General features: G+C 34.3%; 1 protein-coding gene across 9 annotated transcripts in view; it reads right to left on the minus strand.

Moving 5' to 3' along the window:
* The window catches only part of DLGAP1 (DLG associated protein 1), a 1,118,212-nt gene that overhangs the window by 319,374 nt on the left and 775,041 nt on the right, over positions 1–23,797 (minus strand). For all 9 annotated transcript variants that reach the window (XM_051970400.1, XM_051970401.1, XM_051970402.1 and 6 more), the window contains one exon: positions 5,524–5,741. In XM_051970400.1, coding sequence (XP_051826360.1) covers positions 5,524–5,741 — 218 coding nt within the window. The remainder of the gene's footprint in view (positions 1–5,523; positions 5,742–23,797) is intronic.

Here is a 23,797-nt window from a genome sequence, read left to right on the forward strand (position 1 = left end):
GGAAACTTTGTCCACAAATTCCAAAATATGGATAATGTCCCTGGAGACTTAAATAGAAATCTGTAGTTTCAGTTCTGACTTTTTTCTAATATTATGTGACATGTGTAATTTAACTAAACCTGGGGTGATGGAAGAAGGAGACATTAGAATAAGGTGTCAGAGAAAATAGAAAAGACATTTAACAAAACCTAAGATCAAGGTGGACAAAAAGTGGCACCCTTTCCTAGCATATATTTCCTCCCTTCTTCTCTTTCTGGGAAAGAGAAAGAACATGAGGAACAGTAGGTGGGTAGGAGGGAAAGCGTGGCATGTGAAAATCAGTAGAGGATATGGTGTCTCAAAAGAGAGAAAAGTAGAAAAACCCACACAAAGATTAAAAAAAAGGGAACTCCAGCAAAAGGGCACATTTTCTGGTCCCTTATATTGAGTTTTCTCATTTCAAATTTTTATTATCAAGAACATTAGGAAAATGCAAAAGAATCAAGAACCTCTATTCACAAGCTTTAAGGCTTTTTGTCTCTCTTCCTCATTCCTCACAGAAGCATAAAAAAGTCTTGTGCTGGAAGGTTCTTAGAGAATGCTCACTTTGATATGTTTCATTTTACAAAGGAAGAAACTGAGGCCCAAGGAGATTAAGTTATCCATTTAAAGATAAAGTTCATTAGTGTCCCTTCTTCAAAGAACCTGGAATTATACTGGTGTGAATATTCCCTTTCCTGTAGATCACAAACATTTTTTTTTGGTAGCTAGTTTAATGATATATATTGGTAAAAAAGAAAAAAATTAATTTCCTGCTTAACACCCCTTTGGTTATTAGCCTTCCACTTAACTAGACTGGTCCTTAGATTCATATAAAAGCCTTTCCAATTTGATAGGATCTGCCAAAGTGTGCGTTCTCTTAGCATAACCTCTGAGAATGAAAAGAATTCATGTCATAATGAGGCTCATTGTCTAACAGACTATTACAGTTGGAAGGAAATTTAGTAACCATTAGATATACTTCTTTCATTTTATAGATGTTGAAACAAAAACCTAGAACAATATCATAAATCAAAGGAAAAAAAGATGCAGGTGGTTACTGAGCATGGCTTAAGAGCATTAATGAACTAGAGAATATGTAGGACAAACTTACTTCAGCAATGCAGAAGCTATTTGGAAGCACATTGATAAACACTATATTCTTCAAGATATAATTTCCCAAAGGCATAGGCATACCTACCAGTAAATGAGTCAAAACAGGGATGACTTTTAAAACCTAAAATATTGCAGTAAATGAACCTACAGGAAATGTTTCACAGGAGACAGGGGAAGAAACAGCATAAATATAAGTTCCATGAAGGCAAGGTCTATTTCCCATACTCACAAGTCTAGAGTCCAAAGACTTGGATTTAAATCTTGCCTCTGATGCAAATTAGTTGTGTGACCTTGTTTAAGGCAAGTAATCTTCCTTTGCCTCCGTTTCCTTAACTATAAAACAAGGAGGTTTGAACAAATGACTTTTTAAGTTCCTTCTTGCTCCAAAATGATCCTCAAAGAAAAGGGAAAAGACACTTATGTTCAAGAACATTGATAACAGCTCTCTGTGGTACAAAGAACTGGAAACTAAGGGACTGTTCATCAACTGGGGAATGGATTAACAAATTATGATATATGGATAATAATATACAATAAGAAATTACAACTGGGTCAAATCAGAGAAATATGGGAAGACATCTAACTGATGCAGAGTAAACTGAGCAGAAATGTAGATGCTATTTATACAATCACAATGTGTTGTAAAGACAAAAACTTTGAAAGACTTAAAAGTTGATCAATGTAATAAGGGGAATGATTATTTCTTTCTCATATTAGCAGCCAATTATTAAAATTGGGAGATGCCAGATTTTTTTCCTTATTATATTTCCTTGTGAAGTCTCTCAAGGACAGAATTGATGGAAGATGGGATTAACATTTTCCCCATTTTAGTTATTGCTACTTCACCCAAATAGAACAGACTTCTAGTAATAAAATGATTAAATTACCTAGAAGTTATGTCTTTGAAACCTTTTTAATTGCCACCAGTCACCAGTAGTGACCAAACATGATTTCAAAGCACTAATGAGGAAAGCAAGTTATCTACCTTCTAATAAGGAAGTGACTCAAGACATAGAATGAGACATATTTTTCTGGACATTGTCAATGAAAAAATTAGTTTTTCTTCATTAGAAATGTTTAATGCAGAGATTTTTTAATGGAGGGAGCTGAAGGGAAGAGAAAATAAATGCTGCACTTGTTACTTTGAAAAAAGTCTATAATCAGATCTTTTATTTTGTTTTTCAGTAGGCAGTGGCATGGGCACTATAATCCAAAATATCTCTTTGAGTGACTGAAATTCTAACATTTAAGTTCACTTTTTTGGTTTTCAGGAATTCCCTATTAAAATGGAAATATCTCACAAGAAAATTAATGCATTAAACTACTATTAGTTTAAAAATAATCTGCTGGCATATAGTTATAATTGGACCCATGTAGATCCAACAAATATATTTATTTTATAGCCTTCAGACAAATAGACAAAGAAAAAAGAAAGGGGGGGAATGAAAGAAATCTAATAATACTGTCCCCCTAATATTTATGATAGGAAATAGGAGTCAAAGACCTTAAAAGCTGCCCCAATCCTACTTCAACTAATTTTAGTTATTATGGTTGAATAAACTCTGAGTCATTAAAGCTGTGAATTGTTGAGGAGGAAGGAAGAAAAAAGTTGACTTAAATGTCAGATAAGTAGGAATATAAATATAGTCTTCTCTTTGGGAAAATGATAATTCCTTAGTTATGGAGATCTTTTTCTCATGATGTACTAACTACATTAAATCTGTACAGGAATAATGATTTTCAGTCAAAACATCATTAAGAAAGGAAACCCCACAAAATTGGTGATGGATTGTTCCATCTCAGTATTATTATATCTGTAGAATGCACTTAATCATTGGTATATACTTTTATTGTTCTTTGTAATTTGCAGATTACATTAGAAATGTTTACTATACCATATAGGAAATTTCAAGTTGTATGTAAACATTAAATAATCTTGATGAAAACCATTAAGATGATTTCAAAGACTAAGACCAAGAATTAGAGGATGTGCCTCATGCTCTAAAGCCACATTTCTTAAACTGTGCATCACAACCCTCTATGGGGTCTCATAACTTAATGTAGGGTTTGCAAAATTATGATTTATTTTCAGTAATGTCTAATTTGTATAACTATCATATATAGTTATATACCTATACACCTGGGATCATGTAAAAATTTCTTGGGCAAAAAAGGGCTGACAATGGAAAAAAGTTTAAGAAGTCCTGCTGAGAGGATTCACTGTCACATTTAACCAAAAAAACCACTGAGGAATGAAGCTTAATCTCCATCAATTGAAATCCTTTCTTTCTAGATCTATCTCAAAAGCTACTTCACTCACAAAACTTTCCCTCATTCTGTCCCCAGCCTTAGTGAGAAACACTCACCAAAAATTAGTAGAATTTTATATGTTCCTTAATACACTTTCTTATTGTACCTAGTATTATATTTAGTAGTCTTTTGCCTTATCTCCCTTGTTATATTGTTATCTCTAAGAGCAGGGGCTGCATCTTATTTGCTATACTTTTGATAAAGTAAATAATAAATGTTTTTGCTTGTTTTTATATTAATCAGAGATTATGGAATGTTAGCTCTAGACTTAATAATGATAAAAGTTAACATGTATGTTGCTGCTTTTAGGTTTACAAAATACTTTACCTAACATATTTCAGTCAATTGATAGGGAAAGGATCCCAAATCTTAGTCCCAATCCCTTCATTGAGGAATTTATGATAATTATCACTTACTCAAATGTTCTCTCACTTCCTTTGCTCTGCTTCTGCTTTCTGGGGAAAGCCTTGTTTCTTGTGTCTGAACTGTTAATTACGCTAATGGTGGAATTTTTCACCAGAAAGAAGTTGAAGGCTTGCTGATGGGGACCTTTCATATTTCCCAAATAATTTAATTTAACTGACCAGACAGTGTAGGTAGCATGGGTTATTTGCATGTCTACTTAGGTGTGCTCATTTAAAAGAAATGATTTGTTGGCATTTCTTAATCAAGTTGGACTAGGTCTTCATGTTCAGTGATAAGGCAGATGAGAAGAAAAGTATAAGCCATGATAGTAGAAAAGAAGCTTCCCTTTTTGTTGGTTGCTTATGAATGTTAAAAATGAAAAATACCTGATGAGGTTGATGAGGTTGATCTAAAATCCATTTCACCTTTCTGTTCCCTGCAGGGGACTTTCCTGCCACTCTTACCTTTTTTTTTAAAAATAATTTTTAAAATCAATACTGAGTTGTGCTTCTTAAATGGGTACTTGTTATAGCCTACAGCTAGCCATTAAAAAAAAAAAAACCTTTTTAGCTAGCTTTCTTCTTTATTTTTTTCTCTTGCTTTGGCCACTGGTCAAGTTTTTATTAAACTTTCTTCTCTTATGTACAGCATTTTCCCCAAGGATACTGTATTTAAAAAACCACTTTTCTGTGTAATTTAAAAAAAATACTACTTTTTTGCAATATATTTTTCACCTTATAGTGGAATTTCTTCTCTGCATTTAGTGGATAATGTTATGTTCAATACTCAATCAAACTTTGAATATAATCCCATCAAGTATTCTTTCAAGTTAAAACAAGTCTTGCTTAGAATAATAGGATTTTGAATAGTTTCATTTTTACTATTGTTCTCTATTACACTAAACACAACTGACATAAATGCCACTTGTAGCTGGATTTTTGAAACAAAAACAGCGACCCACTTTTGAATACTTAAAAAAATACATTTTCTGTCAAGTGTCAAACTTGAGGAGCACATTGAAAAAAAATTTTATATCTTTTCCACTTACCAAAACAATGACTACTTTATTTTTTTAAATATTCTTCTGAATAATCATGATTCTATAATTAATTAAAATTCTCAAGGAATCTTGAAGATGCAGATTTAGTGGTTGAATCAATTTGAAGAATGGAAATATTTTGATTCTTTTGGTTGCCCTGACATTTTCTATCTTTTTACAAGCACTTTTAAAAATTCAAGTTCTTTGAGAGAATATCCAGTCTAAGTTTTTGATATATACACCACTATTTATGGAATCCATCCAATCAGAGGCATGAATGCATGAACATTGTGGCCTATCTTGTCCCTTCAAGAGGGAGAAGGAATGGGATAACCATCCAAATATGAATCCTCATTTTTTCCTTTTGATAAAATAGCTGACAAAAAATTCAAAAAAAATTTTTTGGCCCTCTATTCATAATACATTATCTGATAAGACTTGATCTTGAAGATACCAGTATAAATCTGAAATCAAACCTAGGGAAAGGAAAAATATATACATTATGTAACCATTTAACATTACATCACCTTCCCATTTCCTCTTTTTTCCCCATCATCGATTTTGAATCCAGAATTCCACAGCAGCTGACACCATACTGATTTGTATTATGTGAGTTAACAATTATATCATCTTACTTGAGTGTGGTGAGTTCTGTAAGAGATGGCTGTGTAGCCTTGAGATAACTCTCTCTTCTGGCTGCGATCTTTGGGGAAGGCTTGGGACTGGTATCTGAGTCACCACTGTCTTCATCCCCCATTGCCTTGATATAACTTCCACTGCGCATTCTTCGGCAAGGGATCTCATCATCTTTGCCTCCACGAGGGGTATACCCAGTCCATTCATCTTGAGGAACCTAGTTAAATGCAAATGAACACAATTTGTCACTTATAAGACTTTCTCTTATCAATTTTTAGCTTTTTTTTTTTTTAACTGAAGGAGAGGAAGAAAGATTTGTTTTGGTAGGATTTCCTAAAAGATCCTTTTACTTTTGAGCACAAAGATTTGGGAGTGTTTAAAAACATAGAACATCTTAGCTGTAGTAAGTTTGATAAAAAACTTAAAAACACAAGCACACAACACACATACATTTATGTGCAAACATTTCAAATGCCTTAGTTTTTAAATCTCAAGTGTTTTAAGAAAAATTTGTCATATAATGTTGACTCATTCATCTAACATACAAGTCACAGTGGTGATACAACATGTTCTGCACAGGAAATAAAGCCGTTTTTGAGGATTGTGATTACCTTTGGATTCTCCATGCATTTAGATTTAATAGTCATTTAATATTAAAAAAATATTTTCTTTGGCATTTTCCTTGCCTAATTCCCAAATTACATAGTCTCTCTTTCTCATTTTGCTTTTAAACTTCTATTCAAACATCACTTCTGACATCTATTACCTGTGTGACCTTGGACAAGTGACTGTTTACCTGGGCTTCAAGTTACCTTTTCTGTAAAATAAGGGGACTGAATTAACTTATCTCTGAGGTCTCTTTTAGCATCACTACTGTGACCTTATGGAGTAGTTGACTCCAGTTTCCTCCATTTCCTATGCAGCCATTCTCTGCTTAGCTATCTACATTCTTATGTTTACCTAAACCACTTTCTTGAGGTCGTCATTGGACTTCTTGAGATACTTAATAGCCTTAATTCTTAACCTTTTTTACTTTTCTGTGTGGCATGTGACATTGTTTTTGAAATAGTTTTTGAAACACTTAAGGATATTCTGGCAAATGTTTGAGAGCTGGCTCTCTCCAAAAAAAGTATATATGATATACCATTACTTAATCTGTACCATTATCATTTTTTAGTCTAAACAACCAAGAAAACAATAAGTTAAGACATGATTTGAAGGATTTACCAATTTCAGAAGTATAAATGCTCACACTGAAAATTTCACATTTAACTCTTGGAATTCCTGAACCAGTTTCCACTGGCTTTAGCATACCCCTTTATTCACTCTTCTTTGAACATTTCTCATTCTTTGGCTTCCATTATAAATAACTTTTCTTTTATGTTCCATTCTCTTTGGATTATTCTTTCTTCCTTATTATCTTTGCTGACTATAGTTAATTTTTTCTTTCCCTAAATAGTGTCTCTCAAAACTTTGTCCTTAGCATTTTTTAAATTTCTGCAATTGTTCCTTATCCTGGTTTCTGTCACCTATTCTATTGAATTTACCTTGAAATCTACATAGAACCATTGGCCAGAATTATATGGGGGTTTAGATATTAACTAGTTTAAATTCTCACTTAATACAGAAAGCTATATCACTACAGATATGGTCATCCAAACTCTGTTATCCTAACTCTGAACACTTGCAGTGATGGAAAATTCACATCCCATTCTATTTTTGGACACTTTTAATTATCATAAAATTTTTCCTTATGTTGAGCTGAAATTGTCTCCCTATAACTTCCACTCATTGGTTTTTAAAGCTACATTCTCTGGTACTGTGCAGATTGAATTTAATATTCTTTCCACATGACAGCTCTTCAAATAATTTTAAAACAGTAATGCTACCACTAAATTTTATTTTTTCTATGTTAAACACCTTCAATTTCTTCAATGATTCCTGTTATGACATTTTTTAGACCCTTTACTACCCTCCTTGTCTTGCTGTGGACATTTTGCAGTTTGTCAATGTACTACTTAAGGTAAAGTTTCTGCAATGAGACAATATTGTAGCTGTGGTTAACCCTGTGAAGAAGAAAGTAGATTATCACATTGCTTGAACTGGAAAATATACTATTAGTACCATTTGAAATAACATCTTGGGCTAATCTTCAGCTTGCATTAAACTAAAACACCAAGCTCTTTTGCACAGGGTTATAGGTTTAAGTAAAAGGGAATTTAGCAATCATGCAGTCCAACTTCCTCATTGTGCAGATGGGGAAACTGATGTCGAGAGAGATCAAATGACTTATCCAGTGCAGCAAGTTATAGCATATTGAGGAAGATAGCTGCATATTAAGAACTGGAAGAGTCCAAATCTTCCTGTAAAGTTCTAAAAGCACACCAGAAAGAAGACTGATTAAGAAAATCCAACCACTTTGAAGAACAATATGGAATTATGCCCCAAAGAGTTATTAAACTACCAATACCCATTGACCCAGCAATACCACCACTTGGATCTATTTCCAAAGATGATTAGGGGAAAAGGAAAAGAACCTCTATGTTCTAAAATGTTTAATAGTTCTTTTTGTGGTGGCAGAGAAGTGGAAATTACAGGTTTACCCATTAATTGGGGAGTGGCTGAACAAGTTGTAGAATGTGATTGTGATGGAATATTACTGTAATATAATAAATAAGGAACTCAATGATTTTTAGAAGAACATGGAAAAACTTGCACAAAATAATGAAAAGCAAAAAGAATAGAACCAAGAGAACATTGTATACAGTAACAGCAGTATTGTTTTAGAATGATTTTGAGTTAATAAGTTATTTTTGTGTAAGCACCCAAAATAATTATAAAAGAGATAGGAAGAAAGATGCTATCTACATCCAGAGAACCAACTGATAAATAGAAGTGTGAATAGAATAATTTTACATATATGTATGTATATATATATATATATTCCTATTTGTGTCTAGTGGTAACCATCTCTAAAATAGACAAAAAGAAGGAAAGAAAAAAAATAAATTTACACAATAATTTTATTATATATTTAAAAGAAATAGCAAGTCAGACATAGTAGATTTGCAGTTTCATGTGCCATCATCTTTTTTTATACTATATTATGGAAATGCTTCCCCAACTAAAAAAAATACGAAAAGAAGAAAATCAAAGAGAAAAGTTAAAACTTTCTCATTTCCATCCAGAACTGAACAGAAATACTCCTAGAATCCCACAAAAGCTATGAGACAAGCCAAGTCCTCTTACTTCGAATGCAATCTTTCTACAACATTAAGTCATTGCTTCTTATATTATTTTTCCTTTCTTTCCCCACATGAACTGTTTTAATTTATGACTTCCTCCCATATTCTTATAAATGAATTGTTAACTCAAATGCAAAATTTCACATTTATCCTGGTCCTTCTATTCAAAACTCTCAACAATATAGTTCAAACATACATTTCCAGTTGTATTTCCTACTATTTCCTCTAATTGGCAGCAAGGTAGTTTAGTGGAAAGTGTACCAGGTCTGGAGTCAGGAAGACCTGAGTTCAAAGCCGGCCTCAGACACCTAGTAGTTCTGCACAAGACATTTAATATTGTTTGTCTTGGTTTCCTCATCTATAAAATGATCTAGAGAAGGAAATGGCAACCCATTCCAGTGCCTTTGCCAGGAAAACTCCCAATGAGGTCATGGAGAATTGGAAATGACTTAGCAACATGGTTGCTCTTGTTCAATCATGTTAGTCATGTCTAACTCTTCACAAGTCTTTGTGACTTCAACAAAGTTGTTATTCAGTCATGTCTCACTTTTTGTGGCCCTAAAGAAAACCCCAGAGAGGGTTATGAACAATTAGACATGAATGAAATGACTGAACAACAACAAATTTCCTTTAATATATTCTATGAGACAGTCACATATGACTGTTCTCTAGATCCTGTTTTCTCTTATCCTTGTGCTTTTGTTTGTATCATCTCCCATCCTAGGTACAGATTTCATTCCCATTTCCTTCTTTTTATTTTCCTTCTATCCTTCAATGCCCAACCTTCATAATGCCTTATCTGAAGGCCTCCCACTATTCTAAGTTAAAAATAATCTCTTCCTTCTTAAAACATATTACAGGGGTCCTCAAACTATGGCCTGTGGGTCAGATGCAGCAGCTGAGGACGATTATCTCCCTCACCCAGGGCTATGAAATTTCTTTATTTAAAGGCCCACAAAACAAAGTTTTTGTTTTTACTATAGTCTAGTCCTCCAACAGTCTGAGGGACAGTGAACTGGCCCCCTATTTAAAAAGTTTGAGGATCCCTTAGCACATTGGACTTCTTTTTTTGCTTGTTACATCTTTTCTTTTCTCTTCATGATTTTTTTGTATGTATTATAAGCTCCTAAAGAGCATAGTCTGTATTCTGTTCATTACTGTGTCCCTTATCCTGAACATAATGCTTTGCACACAGAAGGCTCTTCTAAGTAAATGTTGAGCTAACTATATCTTGATTTAGTTTAATCTTTCACTCCACTTGCTCACTAATACTCTTTTCACAGGTCTCCAGCTCCTCACAGGATAACTTAAATGGCACATTCCACCAATACAGTCTTGATCCATTGGTATGGGTCCCCAGAAAGAACATGGAATGCTAGGAAAAAAAATCTTGAATGATAGATGAATCTATGAGTCTGTCCTCTGACATCAAAGGGACATCAAAGTGTTGATGTTTAGCTTGCTTCTGACTGGTGCACTGCAAAGTACCCGAGGTTTGTTGACTCTAGACCATCACATTTGAAGAAGGCATCAGTTTGTTTTGTCCTTCTGAGTATAAAATGGTTCTACTCCTTGTTGTCTCCCCTTACACTCAATCTGCAGTACTGGACAGGGCTGTTTCTCATGGAAGTATACAGATATATACTGCTTCCCTTTCAGAAAATAGGACAGCTGAAAAATTTAATGGCCAGTGGAACTTATTAGCTCATACATGCTTGCATCTTACTTGTCTTGTATAAATGGTTTGCATATTATTAATATACCATGGGTAAGATTTAAGGTGTGTGAGTTTGTATTTCTATTCCCTAAGATTAAGAATCAGGCAAAAGCATCCTCCATCACCACAAATCCAACCCATAATTTTCCTTCCCCATTTGGCTATTGTTGCTAGGCATTGCAGTTTGGGTAGTAGATTATAATCATTTATATAAGCCTAGAAAGTAAAGAATCATCTTTGAATTTCACTTTACCTTTTGTTCACTATAAAGTTTATTACCAAATCCTATTTTTCTTTTTGAAAAAAAAAATTTCTTTTCAGGTTTTCTCCTATTTCTCCATTTCTACTTCCTGTTCACCTGTTTATATTCACCATTCAATATGTTACCAGGAGAGCTGTAGTCCTACGCACTTTTTCTTGGATTCTTTTATGAAAACATTTTATGGTATTTTGTCTTCTTTTATCAAATTCATTACCTGTCTAGTTTCATATCAAATTTCATTGACTTGCCATTTATTGGATTATTTTGGTTATTTAGCATTTTTTTTAACTGAAGGCAAATGGGAATCATCAAAACATCACAGGAAAATTATTTCTGAAATCATATAAAGAGTAAAATATTTGATCTCAACAAATTCAATTAAACTCACAGAACCATAGAATGTTAGGCTTGATAGGAACTTCAGAGGCCATCTAGTTCAATTTGTACTTGAATGTGAATCACCTCTTTAGCAAACTCACTAAGTACTCATTGGGTCCCTGCTTGAAGATTCCAATGAGGAAGAACCCAGTGCTTTTTGAGGCAAGCCATTTTACTTTTAGATTATGTTAGGGTGCATAAATTGTTAGAAAAATTCTCCTAATATCAAGACTGATTTTGCTTTCTTACTACTTCCACATATCTCCTAATTATGCCCTTCAAGGAATAGGAAGCCTAATTCCTCCTCCACATGACAGCTCTTCAAATACTTGAAGAGAGCCACCATTTTCTCTTCTTCAGGCTTTGTTGTTAATGTCATTATTCAGTTATCAGTCATGTGATTTCTTCTCTAGTGAATTAATGCAAACAGAGGTTGATTTAATTATCCAGAGTCATGTAGTTAGCAAGTGTCTGAGGCCAGATTTGAACTTGTCTTCCTAACTCCAGTGCCTGTCCACTGGGCACCTAGATGCCTCAGGCTTAAACATCACTCATTCTTACAGATGATATAACATGTTCTTTAATCTTCTTACAATCCTATTTTTCTTTTCTTCACAGATTCCATATTGTATATTTTCAAAAATGTGGTGACTAAAACTGAACACAGCATCTCAAATATGACCTACGCAGAACTTGTTACCACCCTTGTTCTGGACATTCTTATCATGTTTTATAGAACAACATTAGCTTTTTTGGCTGTCAAATTACATTATTGACTTCATTTGCAGTTCTCTTGAACTCCTGGATCATTTTTCATAAGAGCTGTTGACTAGTCACACCTTTTCAATCTGTATTCATGAAGAAGTAGATTTTTGTACATTAAACACAAAACTTTACATTTATTCCTACTAAATTTCATCTTATTTGATATCTATTTTTCTAATATTTTAAGATATGGATTTTTGCTAAGCTTTGTGTCATTTGCAACTTTGAAAAACAAACTATCTGTGATTTTACCATATCAATTATTAAATTGTTGCATAGCTGAGATTCCCAGAACACTACACTAGAACTCTCTTTCAAAGACTGTATTGCCCCATTATTGAATACTTTCAGGGTCTATTCATTCAGCCTGTTTCTAATCTAGCAAATTACATTGTGATTTAACTCCTTTCTCCATCCTATTTACAAGTATTATACAGTAAAATGTTTTTGCATACTTGAAAATTTAAGCATGCTATATGCTATTTATAACATCCCTCTAATCTAAGAGTATAATTAGCATTTCAAAAAAGAGATGAAAAGTGGTTAGTTTAGTATGACCTGTCTTTTCTCTGTCTATGTATTTATAGAATGTACCCTTTTAAATACATTGCAAACGTTGGCCTGGAGTTGAAGTTAAGCTCACCGGTCTATAGTTCATAGGCTCAAACTCCTTTCCTTTATTGAAAATTGGAGCAGTTGTCCTTCTACATTTTCTAATATAATTCACTAATTTCTATTTGGTCCATTCTAATTTTAGGGCACTCCATTCTTACTACTTTCTGTTCTAAGCTATGAATTCTCTTTGCTATTTTTTCCTCCCTACGTGTTATTTTCCTTCTTGCTTTACTTCTTTTTTTTTTAAATAACTTTTTATTGACAGAACCCATGCCAGGGTAATTTTAAAAGCATTATCCCTTGCACTCACTTCTGTTCCGATTTTTCCCCTCCCTCCTTCCACCCCCTCCCCCAGATGGCAAGCAGTCCTTTACATGTTAAATATGTCACAGTATATCCTAGATACACTATATGTGTGCAGAACCGAACAGTTTTCTTGTTGCACAGGGAGAATTGGATTCAGAAGGTATAAATAATCCGGGAAGAAAAACGAAATTCTTGCTTTACTTCTTCTAGTTATTTCCTGATGCTCATGGACATCATACTCTTTTCTCTGAGCCTCTGCTTGGATTTTTGTGATGTACTCTTTTCTGGGGCACATCTAAGGGGCTTCTTTTAGTTCATAGTGCTTATTGGGCTCATCATTCTCTTCTGTTTACTCATATCTCTAGTTTCAGTTTCTGGATTAGGGTTTCTGTGTTTGGATAAGACCTGTCTCCTGCTTGTACTTTTGGATGGTGTGGATGGACTTGGCTTAATCCTGGATGTCATCTTCCCCAAATCCTTTCTAATGTCTTTTAAAGATTGTGGATAAGAGCTAAGAAGACCACATCTGGAAATTCTTTTAGTATTCTAAGATGTAGTTAATATGGGTCTGATGACTTGAACTCATTAGTTCTATTTGATCTTGTTTGTCAGATTAGGATTGCTTCAACTGAGGCTACCTAATGTGGAGAAGAAAGATTGGGGTGGGGGAAACACATGTCTTTGAAGGGCTGTTGTGTGGAAGAATTGGATTTAGACCTACCCTTAGAATGAGCTGCTGTACAATTCCAGGTAGCAGAACTAGGACCAATGGCTGTAAGTTTTAATGAGCTAAATTTAAATTTAATGTCAGGAAATCTTTCCTGATTAGAGGTCTGGAATGAACATTTTCTTGAATAGGGCTTCTGCAACTTTTCCACTTGTGACATTTTTTGGCTGAGAAATTTTTATCTGTGATCCCATCTCAAATATGAACTAAAGTCTTTCTGACAGTGTTTGCACAGGCATAATACAAAGTGTGTATGTTGTGTGTTCGGAACCAACTCAGATTCATTAAGTGTTTTTTTGAATTAATTTTTGGTCCTTGTGTTCAGAAACCTTTTACTGTTGCCAAATTATGACCATTCAGTTATATAACCCCATGGGGTAGCAATATACAGTGTAAGAAGCTTTGCTATGCGTTCCATCTTTTTGAAAGCCTTCAAACAGAATTGTATTATAATTGGGGTTCTCTTTGACATGTGATAGATTAGGTAAGGCTTCTTAATACAGATCCTTAAGGAATTTATGGAAAGATTTGATGGGGTCTATGAATTTGGACAGGAAAAAAATTGTTTCAATTTTGTATCTGACTGAAATGTACATTTCCTTTAGTTTTGAATATAGGCAACAAACACCTGTGTAAGCATCCATGACACAAAAAGGTTAAGAGCCCCCAGGCTAGATGATTTTTCAAATTTTCATTTAATTTTCTCTTCACTTATTTTGGTTTTCTACTCCCTGCTAACCATTTTCATTCTATCCTTTCCAATTTAAAACTCATTCTCTATGAAAGAGGGGGCCTAAATAAAAATTAAGTAGTTTGGGCTTGTCAGTATTATCATTATCCTATCCACTGTAGAACTGGTCCTGTCCTTTCTTTGGCTCTTACTTATCTTTGAGGTAAATAAGAATTCCCTTTTATCTTGTCCTTGGAGCGCTCACTATCAGCATAACTCCTTATAACCTGTGCTCCTATTTCATTTCTTACAGGATCATTCTTTTGCGTCCATTTTCAGTTACCTTTCCTAGCCTTTTTCTTGTACTCAATTTTAAAATCTGAATTTGTTGATGAATTCTATGTACCTTATAAGTTTTTTTTGAAAGTCCCTCTTCTTGGGAGGAGTCATTTCTGTTTGGGTCTTTAGAATTTATCCTTCTTGGGCTCATTTCCTTTTCAAAATATTAAGCTTTTCTTTGAATTCTTTGAAATCTGTTCTTCCAAAATTGAGCATGCATGTCAGACTATGTAGAATTTTTCTCTTCCTAATCATGGATTCTATAATTAAGAGATCACTTGTCCTAAAAGTTCCTGTAACTTTAACTTAAGCACACAGACATTTAGCAACTATAATATACAAGATCTTAAGAACATGGAATAAGAAGCCTAGCTTTAGTTAGAAGGTGTCTTACAGGACATCAATTTTACAGCTGAAAAAATCTGAGGTCCAGTGAGATGAAGACTTGCTTAAGATAAGAGATGTACAATAAATTCAAAAGTTGGGATTGAAATTTAGATCTTCTTACTCCCAATCCACTGAATTTCCAAGAATTTCTCAGCTTTGATTTATGTTGGATGATACTGAAAGACCATTATTTTCAGAGTAGATTTTTTGCTTAATAAATGCATTCTAAAAATAAGTGTTGTACTAGTGAAGGTCATGAAAAAATACACACACTGCCGCACACCTCCCTTCCCTTGGAATCAAATGGCAGCTTCTTAAAATGGCTTTTTCTTCTGTCAGATGAAGACGACGTCAAATGAAAATATGGAAAATTTTGTGAAAGTGATGATAAAAACACTGAAAGTCTCTTTTAAAATACTGCTAAATTTTATTTTAAAATGTTTGAAAGCAGTATTCTAATGTAGTTGGCCTTGTGATTGGAAATAGGCAGAGAAAATTGCAAGTATTAATGGCTATTATCCAGACCAACTGTGAGATGATGGATTTGCATATTTTACTACTGTATATAAATTTTAAGTTAACAGTTGCTAGACATCTGTTCATGGTAAAGATATATTTTTAAGACTAAAGGAGAACAATCTTCCCTTCTGATAAAAAAGCAGTAGTTTAAATCCTTAAAATGCAGGAATACAAGGTTGCTTGCTAGTTTCTTTGTCTCTTTCAACCTCTTCTTTAGCAGTATGGAGAGAGAAAGTGCTCAGGGCAATTGAAACAACAATTAATCTTGCTGAACTGCGGACCAGAATACAGAGGAAGGCTGTTCTTTTGGTGAATTCTAAAAGCCTAGAATGGCAGGGAATAATTCATTCAAGACTATGAGGAAGGAAGTTTCAGCAGATAGGAAAAACAACTTAGAGACCCAATGATGCTAAGTTGGCCTGAAGGACTGAAGGCCTATGCCACCTTTAAAAGACTTCTACTTAGAAGATAAGGTTTCAGAGTAAGTTAAAAAGAAGCATCTTCATCATATCTATGCATGATACCAAATTAGAATAATCTACAATTGATAATGGTTTAAAAACTCTAATTCAACTTCAAAAAGCATTTATTAAACATTGTCCAAAGTACTCCCTAGACATTAAGGGAGATTAAAAAATTTTTCTAAGTTCTATTAAGGGAATCAATGAATCTGAAAAATATTAGGTTCATTATAGGTATTTTTTCTTTAAAATTTATTTTATAAACCTGTTTTGTGGCTTATTTAATTAATTTATTTAATATTTTTATTTCCCCAATTACATTTAAAACATTATTTTTACTTTTGTTTTTCCAGATTTTCTTCCTTATCCTCACTTTCAGCCCTTTAAGAAAGTACATGTGAAGTTATGCAAACATTTACATAAAAGTGATGTTGTGAAAAAAAACAAAACAGATCTTCCCCCCAAAAAAACTCTTAAGAAATTTTTTTAAAAAGAGCGTGTCCTTGAATCTGTATTCAGACACAATCAATTCTTTCTTTGAATATGGATAGGATTTTTCATCATATATCCTTCAGAGTAGTCATGGAGCATTGTATTGCTGAGAATGGCAAAGTCATTCAAAGCTGATCATCCCAGAATATTGTTATTACTTTGTGTATAGTACATTTCATTTTGCTTGAGTTCATGGAGAATTTCCCAGGTTTTTCTGTGAGTATCGTGCTCATCATTTCTCATATGATGTGGCTTATTTTTAATGTAAATGCTTTGCTATTAAAAAAAAAGAGTTAAAAAATTTAAATATAGAAGAAAGAAAAGATGTTCATGACTTTTTAAAGTGAACTATTTAGGAGAATCATCAACTATTAGCAATATGACAATAATTTTAGTCATTTGAAATGAGTGTCTTGAGAGCTAATCCTAGAAAATGAATACAAATGTTCCAGAAGCTGAGTTATAATGGTAATGATAATATTAAAAATAAATACAAAAATTAGCATTTATGTAGAGCCTAATATGTGCCACATAAATTGTCTCTTTTTATCCTTACAAATAGTTCTAGGAGGTAGATGCTATTATTTTATAGCTTATTTTTCACTTTTACAGTTAAGGAAATGGAAGAGGTTAGTAATTTGTCTAAGTCTCACAGCTAGTTACATGTGTGAGACTGGATTTAAACTGAGGAGTTCTAGAGTTGAACTCCAGGCTCAGTGCCCTATCCAATATATTCTCTAGCTGCCTATGTATTCATAGCAATATAATGGTATGAAACATAATCTTCCATTATAATAAAACTGAAGATGTGCTTTTCCCTTCTCTCCATCTATTCAGAATATAATCATTTTAAGACATATTATTCTTTCTATTAAGATTACCCCAATAATACCATTTCCTTTTGATCTCTCCAGCCTGTGAAATTCTATAGCATCTTTAGCCTATATCACACAATATTTAAGCAGGGAAGCTAGGTGGTACAGTGCATATAATAGTTCAGGGCCTGAAGTCTGGAAGACTCCTCTTCCTGAGTTCAAATCTGAATTCTTAACTGTGTGACCCTGGGTAAATCTCTTAACCCCATTTGTCTCAGTTTCCTCATCTGAAAAATGAGCTGAAGAAAGAAATGGCAAAACACTACTATTTTTGCCAAGAATATTCCAGGTTAGATTATGAAATATTGGTTATTAATGAAAAATGGCTGAACAACAGCATAATTATTTAATGATGTGCTTTCTCATTTTGGACATTGTTTCACACGTGTTAACCTCTTTCCAGTTACATGTGGGCAGGGGACTATACTTTGAAGTTTATTTATATATTTTCCAAACTTTCTTTTGTGATTTTACCAACCTTGCTATCTATTTATATGAGATTCCATCTATTTCTACACTTTTCCACACACTATCCCTCTACACCTAGAATTCACTTCCTCTTTACCTCTAATTTAAAAAATTCTTAATTTCCTTCAAAATCAGTTAAAGTACTGCCTGTTGAGTTTAATTGAAACTTTCTTGATTTTCAATGATAATTGAGGGTCAAGAATGATTAGATTTCATAATCAAGCAAATAACTTCAGTTAAATCTCTAATTAATAATATTTCACTACATTCCTAAGTAGAGTATCCAGTTTTCTGAGCCATGTTGTAATACTCAGACTTCCAGCCATGTTATAATACTCAGACTTCATTCAATGATCTAAGCCCCAAAGCTCTAAGACTAAGGATTTATCTTCTTTCAGATTCCCAAGTGATTTTGCTCTAGAACTTCTGTTTTTCAGATCTTGATTTTTCTTCTAACAGGCTCTTACTTCTACCAGTCTGATAACATGGGCATTTCAGGAGGCTATCCCACTTTTTCCTATCCCTCATCTGAGCCTGCAATGCTCTTGTTGGGTCAAATTTTCCGGTGCTCAAAATCAAATCAAAGTTGATCTAAATACTGAGAACTGTCCTTCAAGAAAAGCAACTTAGTGTAGTGAAAAGAACATTGGATTGAAAATCAGGGGAGATGAATAGTGATTTTGGCTTTTTTATTGATCAGTTCTTAGACTTTGGACAAATTAGGATCTATTCCAACTCTACCAAGAGGTAATGGGGCCTGGTAGAAAGAATGCCCTTAGAGTCAGAGGATCTGAGTTACAGTTTTAACTATTACTTTCTCATTCATTCATTAAGCAAGCATTTATTCAGTACTTGTTAGGTTCCAGGCATTACACTAGTCGGTGGACATACAGAAACAAAATAAAAGAAAAAAGAAAAAAGCCAGAGCTGGTCATACTCTTAAGGGGCTTATTTTCCATTTGTCTTTATATTCTCAACTTTAAAATGAGAGAGTAGCTGATCTCAAAACCCCTTAATCCTAAAATTAAATTTGGATGAAAACTGGATAGGAAAACATTCTATTACTACCTAGCAGTAAATCCCTTGAGAGCCACAAAGGAATCCAGGACCAGCTTTATTCCCTCCCCAATTCCCCCAGCTAACACCTGCATATGTAGATCTAAAGGATATATTAGAAGTTTATAGATACTCCAGAGGTTAGTCAATAAATGGTATATTCATCAGTTCTCAGGCTCATTGAGTTGAATAAGATTGAGTCAGGTCAAACTGATCTCAATTCAGGTTTCAAACAAGTTCTTGACTAGGCTTCCATTCCCCTGTAAACCACTCTTTGTTGTAGAATTTTGAGAGATTTAGCTACAACATTTAAAAAAAAAACATTTCCCTCTTTCAAAAAAAATTCTTAGAATTTCAAAAATCAGGCTTGTTTGCTCATAATCTTCTGAAATCATACTGGAGCCTCAAAAGCTCAGTGTAGTTTCTGCTGATTTATCTAAGCCCCAAAGCTCTAAGATTAAGGATTCACCTTCTTTCAGATTACTAAGCAATTTTGTTTTAGAGCCTCAATTTTTTTGGACTTATTTTTCCCCTAGGTTTCTGTGACTTGTGAGTCTTCTCTACTGAATCCTGACTTGTGAATCTCCCAAAAGTCTCTAGTGGGCTTCTGGGAGCTCTTCCTTATATATCCTCTCTTAAAGAGGTGAACTCTAATATGTGAACCGATGTGTGAACTCTCCCAAAGGTGTGAACTCCAAAGGTGTGAAATCAAGTACATAAGCATTGTCTCTATCATTTCCATTGACTTAGCACCTTGTAAGAATCCTAACAAAGAAAAACATCAGAGGGAGTTAAGGGATGCAGGGTAGTCATGGTGGTGAAATACATGATGGAAGGAAAAGTTTCAAGTAATCATTGTCCAGAAATGGAGTGAATAACAGATATGTTGGAGACTACTCAAATATCTCACCCAATCTGCTTGTTAAATTTTTGATATGAGATTTATACCTTGGAGAATTGGTAAATGTTATAAAGAGAAAGCTCATTTATTGTTTTGTTGATATATAAAGAAAGGGATAGGGAAAATGTTAATAATGTAGATTAATCTTAAAATTGCATCTTGCATATATATAAATACATAAACACACACAAATGCATGTGTGTATATGTGTGTGTATAGTTTTCTGGAGAGCTAGCTAATGTTAACCAGGACACTGCTGTGTGTGCACAATTCAGGCCAGTGGTGGGCCAGAAGTAGATAAATATTTTGATCAAAGCCAGGCCAGGCCATTTTTATATTTTAGGTAATGTAGAAAATCAAGTCTCCATAGGAAGCTTTTATTCTTCAATGTAACACAAGTGACTCAATCTATTATAAAATAAAGGCCTACATTTGATGATTAACAAAGTTTTTTAATGTAAGAAATATGGGCTTGTGAAAAGTTTGCTCACTTATAGAAGGATCACATTGGAGTAGACGATATTTTAGGCTTCTAGCTCTATGTCCTCTGATTCTGAGCACTTATGTTCAGATCAAAAGAAGATGGTAAAGAAAATATAATCCTATTTTTAGTTATCAATACCTTAAAATTCCCAAGGTAATTTACGTGACATGGTGAGCTGTCTAGGTTAGCATACACAGATTTTACATTCAGCTCTAGGAGTTGAAGGCCATTTAAAGAATCTGCACTCACAGAGATTGATTCCACAGTGTGGGATTTAGAACTATCCTTTACAAATATCCCAAATTACATGACTAATATCTTGGGGTCATATTATGCCCATTTTTTCTCCCATCAGACCTGTGATTTCATTAGTGTGGGCAGTTTCCAGCAACGGATTTCCTCAGTTTGCTGATCTATTCCTTCTTGAAATTTATAGTCTTAGAAAACTATTTTTGGGAGATACAAAGAGCCTTTTTAGGGTCACACAGTTGGGCTGTGTCTGAGTCAAGACCTGAACTCAGGACTTCTTGATTTCAAGGCCAGCACAAAAATCTACTATGCCAGGTAACCTCTTGTTGTTTTTTTTTTTTCTCCCAGTTTTATATATTTAGACAGTGAGAATATCCAAGATTGAGAACTCTCATGTTTCTTTGCTGGGATTGCAGTGCTGTGAAATGCTCAATCCAATGCCAGAAGCGTTTATTAAGTGCCTGTTGTGTGCTACATGGATAGAGTACCTGGGCCCTTTCTGACCTTGTGACTAACTAGCCTAAGTTTTTAGGGTAACCAGTTCAAGCAAATAATTTCTCTGGATATTATTTGCTGCATCTACAATATGCTGAGCAATGGACTAGCCCATGATAATGGTGGTGAAAATAGTGACAGCATGTTGGGATGATTGGGATGATAATACCAATAACAATGATAACAACAATATCTTGCCTTTATGTAACATTTTAAGGTTAGCAAAGTGTTTCACATGTTATCTCCTTTTTGCCCCTAAAATTTTGTGATATTATAAAATTTAGAGGCATGATAGAGTGCCAGGCTTAGAGTCATAAAAATTCATCTTCCTGAGTTTGAATTCAACTTCAATACTTACTCGCTGAGTGACTCTGGGCAAGTCACTTAACTGTTTTTGCCTCAGTTTATTCATCTGTTAAATGAGCTGGAGAAGGAAATGGCAAATTATTCCAGCATTGTTGTAAAAAAAATTCCTAATGGGATCATGAAGAATTGGACCTGACTTAGACAACAATATGATTGTTATTCAGTCATTCAGTATTCAGTATTCTTCATGAAACTTTGTGACCTCAATAAAGTTATTATTATTTAATCCTCCAGTCATGTCTGACATGGATTTGTCCATGATGTTTTCTTCACAAAGATACTGGAGTGGTTTTCCATTTCCTTCTCCTATGTGTCTCCGTTTTAAAAATGAAGAACTGACTTGCCCAGGGTCATACAGCTAATAAATGTCTAAAGCTGAATTTGAATTCATTTCTTCCTGACTTCAGACCTGTTTTAATAACAATACTAGGCACTGAGGATAAAAAGGAGGAGAATAGTGAGAAAAAAATAAAACAAGGCGAATCAGAAGACTCACCATGCCAAATAAACACCAAAGGTACATGTATATGGGTATATTTCCTCAGAATTTAACATGAAATATGATCTTGTCATCACCAAATGCAGCTTTTTGTGATGGCAAATATTTGTATTAAGTTAAAAGTATGTGTTAGTGCAATGGTAGCAATCAACATAATGTAAGGGAAGAAACAATGGACTAGGAATTTGATCATGTGGACAGTAGTCCTACCTTTGCCACCAAATAGCTGTGTGACATTGGGCAAATGATTTTTCTTTTCTGGGCCTTTGATTCTTTATCTGTAAAATGAGCAGGTTAAATCAGATGATCTTAGTTCCCTTCTAAGTCATAAAGCTCTATGGTTTGATTTTATTTTCCTCCTTTGTTCACTAATTTTGGAATACTGAATAAGTTTTTCTATACCTACTATGAATTATTAAATATTTTTACATCATATTAGCTTGAATATTTCATATGAGTTTGCAAAAATAAAGGTTTTATGTGAAGTACAACTCTAAGTCCCAGGAATTCCCCAGGAAAAAATAAGAATTATTTCTCTTTTCTTAAATTTGCTGGGCATTTTCTCTCCAAATCATACTTCAAACCTATATTGATTCCCAAATACTCTGCATTTATATGTTGTAAATGCGGTCCTATAAATTCCTGAATTTCAGAGTGGGATGAGATCTTATGGATCTGGTAGTTCAAACCCTTTTATTTTTCAGAGAAGGGAACCATGGTCCAGTGAGACTAGGTGCTTTGTCTAGAGTTTCAAAAATAGTAAATTCAAAAATGGTTTAACTCAGATCTTCTGAGTCTGTCAATAATCCCTTCACTAAATCATGTTCTCTCCTGCTTGAATTTCTTCCACCTTAAACCAGTAAAACACGGCCTTGATATTGCATGGATGCCTAGAAAGATGGAGAATGCTTTTTAGTATGTTTACATAAATGTGCAATTAAAAATTCCAGTCTATTAATGATGATGCCAAGTGTCTGCACTCTGCCAAGGATTCTACTTATTTCTTCTGGGCATCGAGACAGCTAGGCTTGGGCAGGAATACTCATAGATGCTGGCATATTAAAAAAAGTACAATGGTGCAAAAATGGCATTCTATAGGGCAAAGTGCGCCCTGCGGCAGGCGTTAGCAGAACTGGCTTCTCTTCCCAACTCTGCAACAATCTCTGACCCTGGATGGGTCCTTGGGAGAGATCTCAGCCTTTGAGTGGGATAATGTAAAGAGAAGCAATGGTTTGGAAATAGGACTTTGGTTCAAGCTGTGATATCTCCCACCTCTGTCACAATGAGCAAGTCACTTTAATCTCTAGGACGCAGATTACTTATTTATAAAATGAGAGACTTGGATTAGGTGATCCAGTTCTAATCTGCAAATCTAGCCCAGAAATGGGGAAACTGTGCCCTCAACATGCAAACGTTTGTGATGTCAGAGTAGGCTTTTCCCTTCTTCAGGCAAAGATAAACTGGAATGTACTTTTAAATTTTATTTTATTATTATTTTTCCCCTGAGGCAATTGGGGTTAAGTGACTTGCCCAGGGTCACACAGCCAGGACATGTTAAGTGTCTGAGACCAGATTTGAACTCAGGTCCACCTGACTTCAGGGCTGGTGCTCTATTCACTGCACCATCCAGCTGCCCCTAGAATGTACTTTTGATAACAGTCAAAAGAGTAAATTGTTGGGATTTTATGTATTTTAATACTTCAAAGGACCTATGATCTTAGTGACATGGATATCATCTATCTCTCCTGATGTATATCATGACGCATCCATGCCTTCTCATCCTGGGTTTCTTGTCTGATTCCTCATAAGCTGAGATTTTTCTCTGTATCCTGGAGTCCTTCCTGAATCTTTGAATAGTTCATTGAGACTCCTGCAGCCTTGGGGCCATTCCTCTGTTGTTTCCCTCAAGCTATGCCATTGGGCCACTTCCTTTTCTGGTAATTTAGGTCCTTGTTGATGTCATTTCAAGTGCACAAATCTGCTTTGGTCAAATGCTC

This window comes from Antechinus flavipes, chromosome 1 (genome assembly GCF_016432865.1).
Source record: "Antechinus flavipes isolate AdamAnt ecotype Samford, QLD, Australia chromosome 1, AdamAnt_v2, whole genome shotgun sequence".
NCBI lineage: Eukaryota > Metazoa > Chordata > Mammalia > Dasyuromorphia > Dasyuridae > Antechinus > Antechinus flavipes.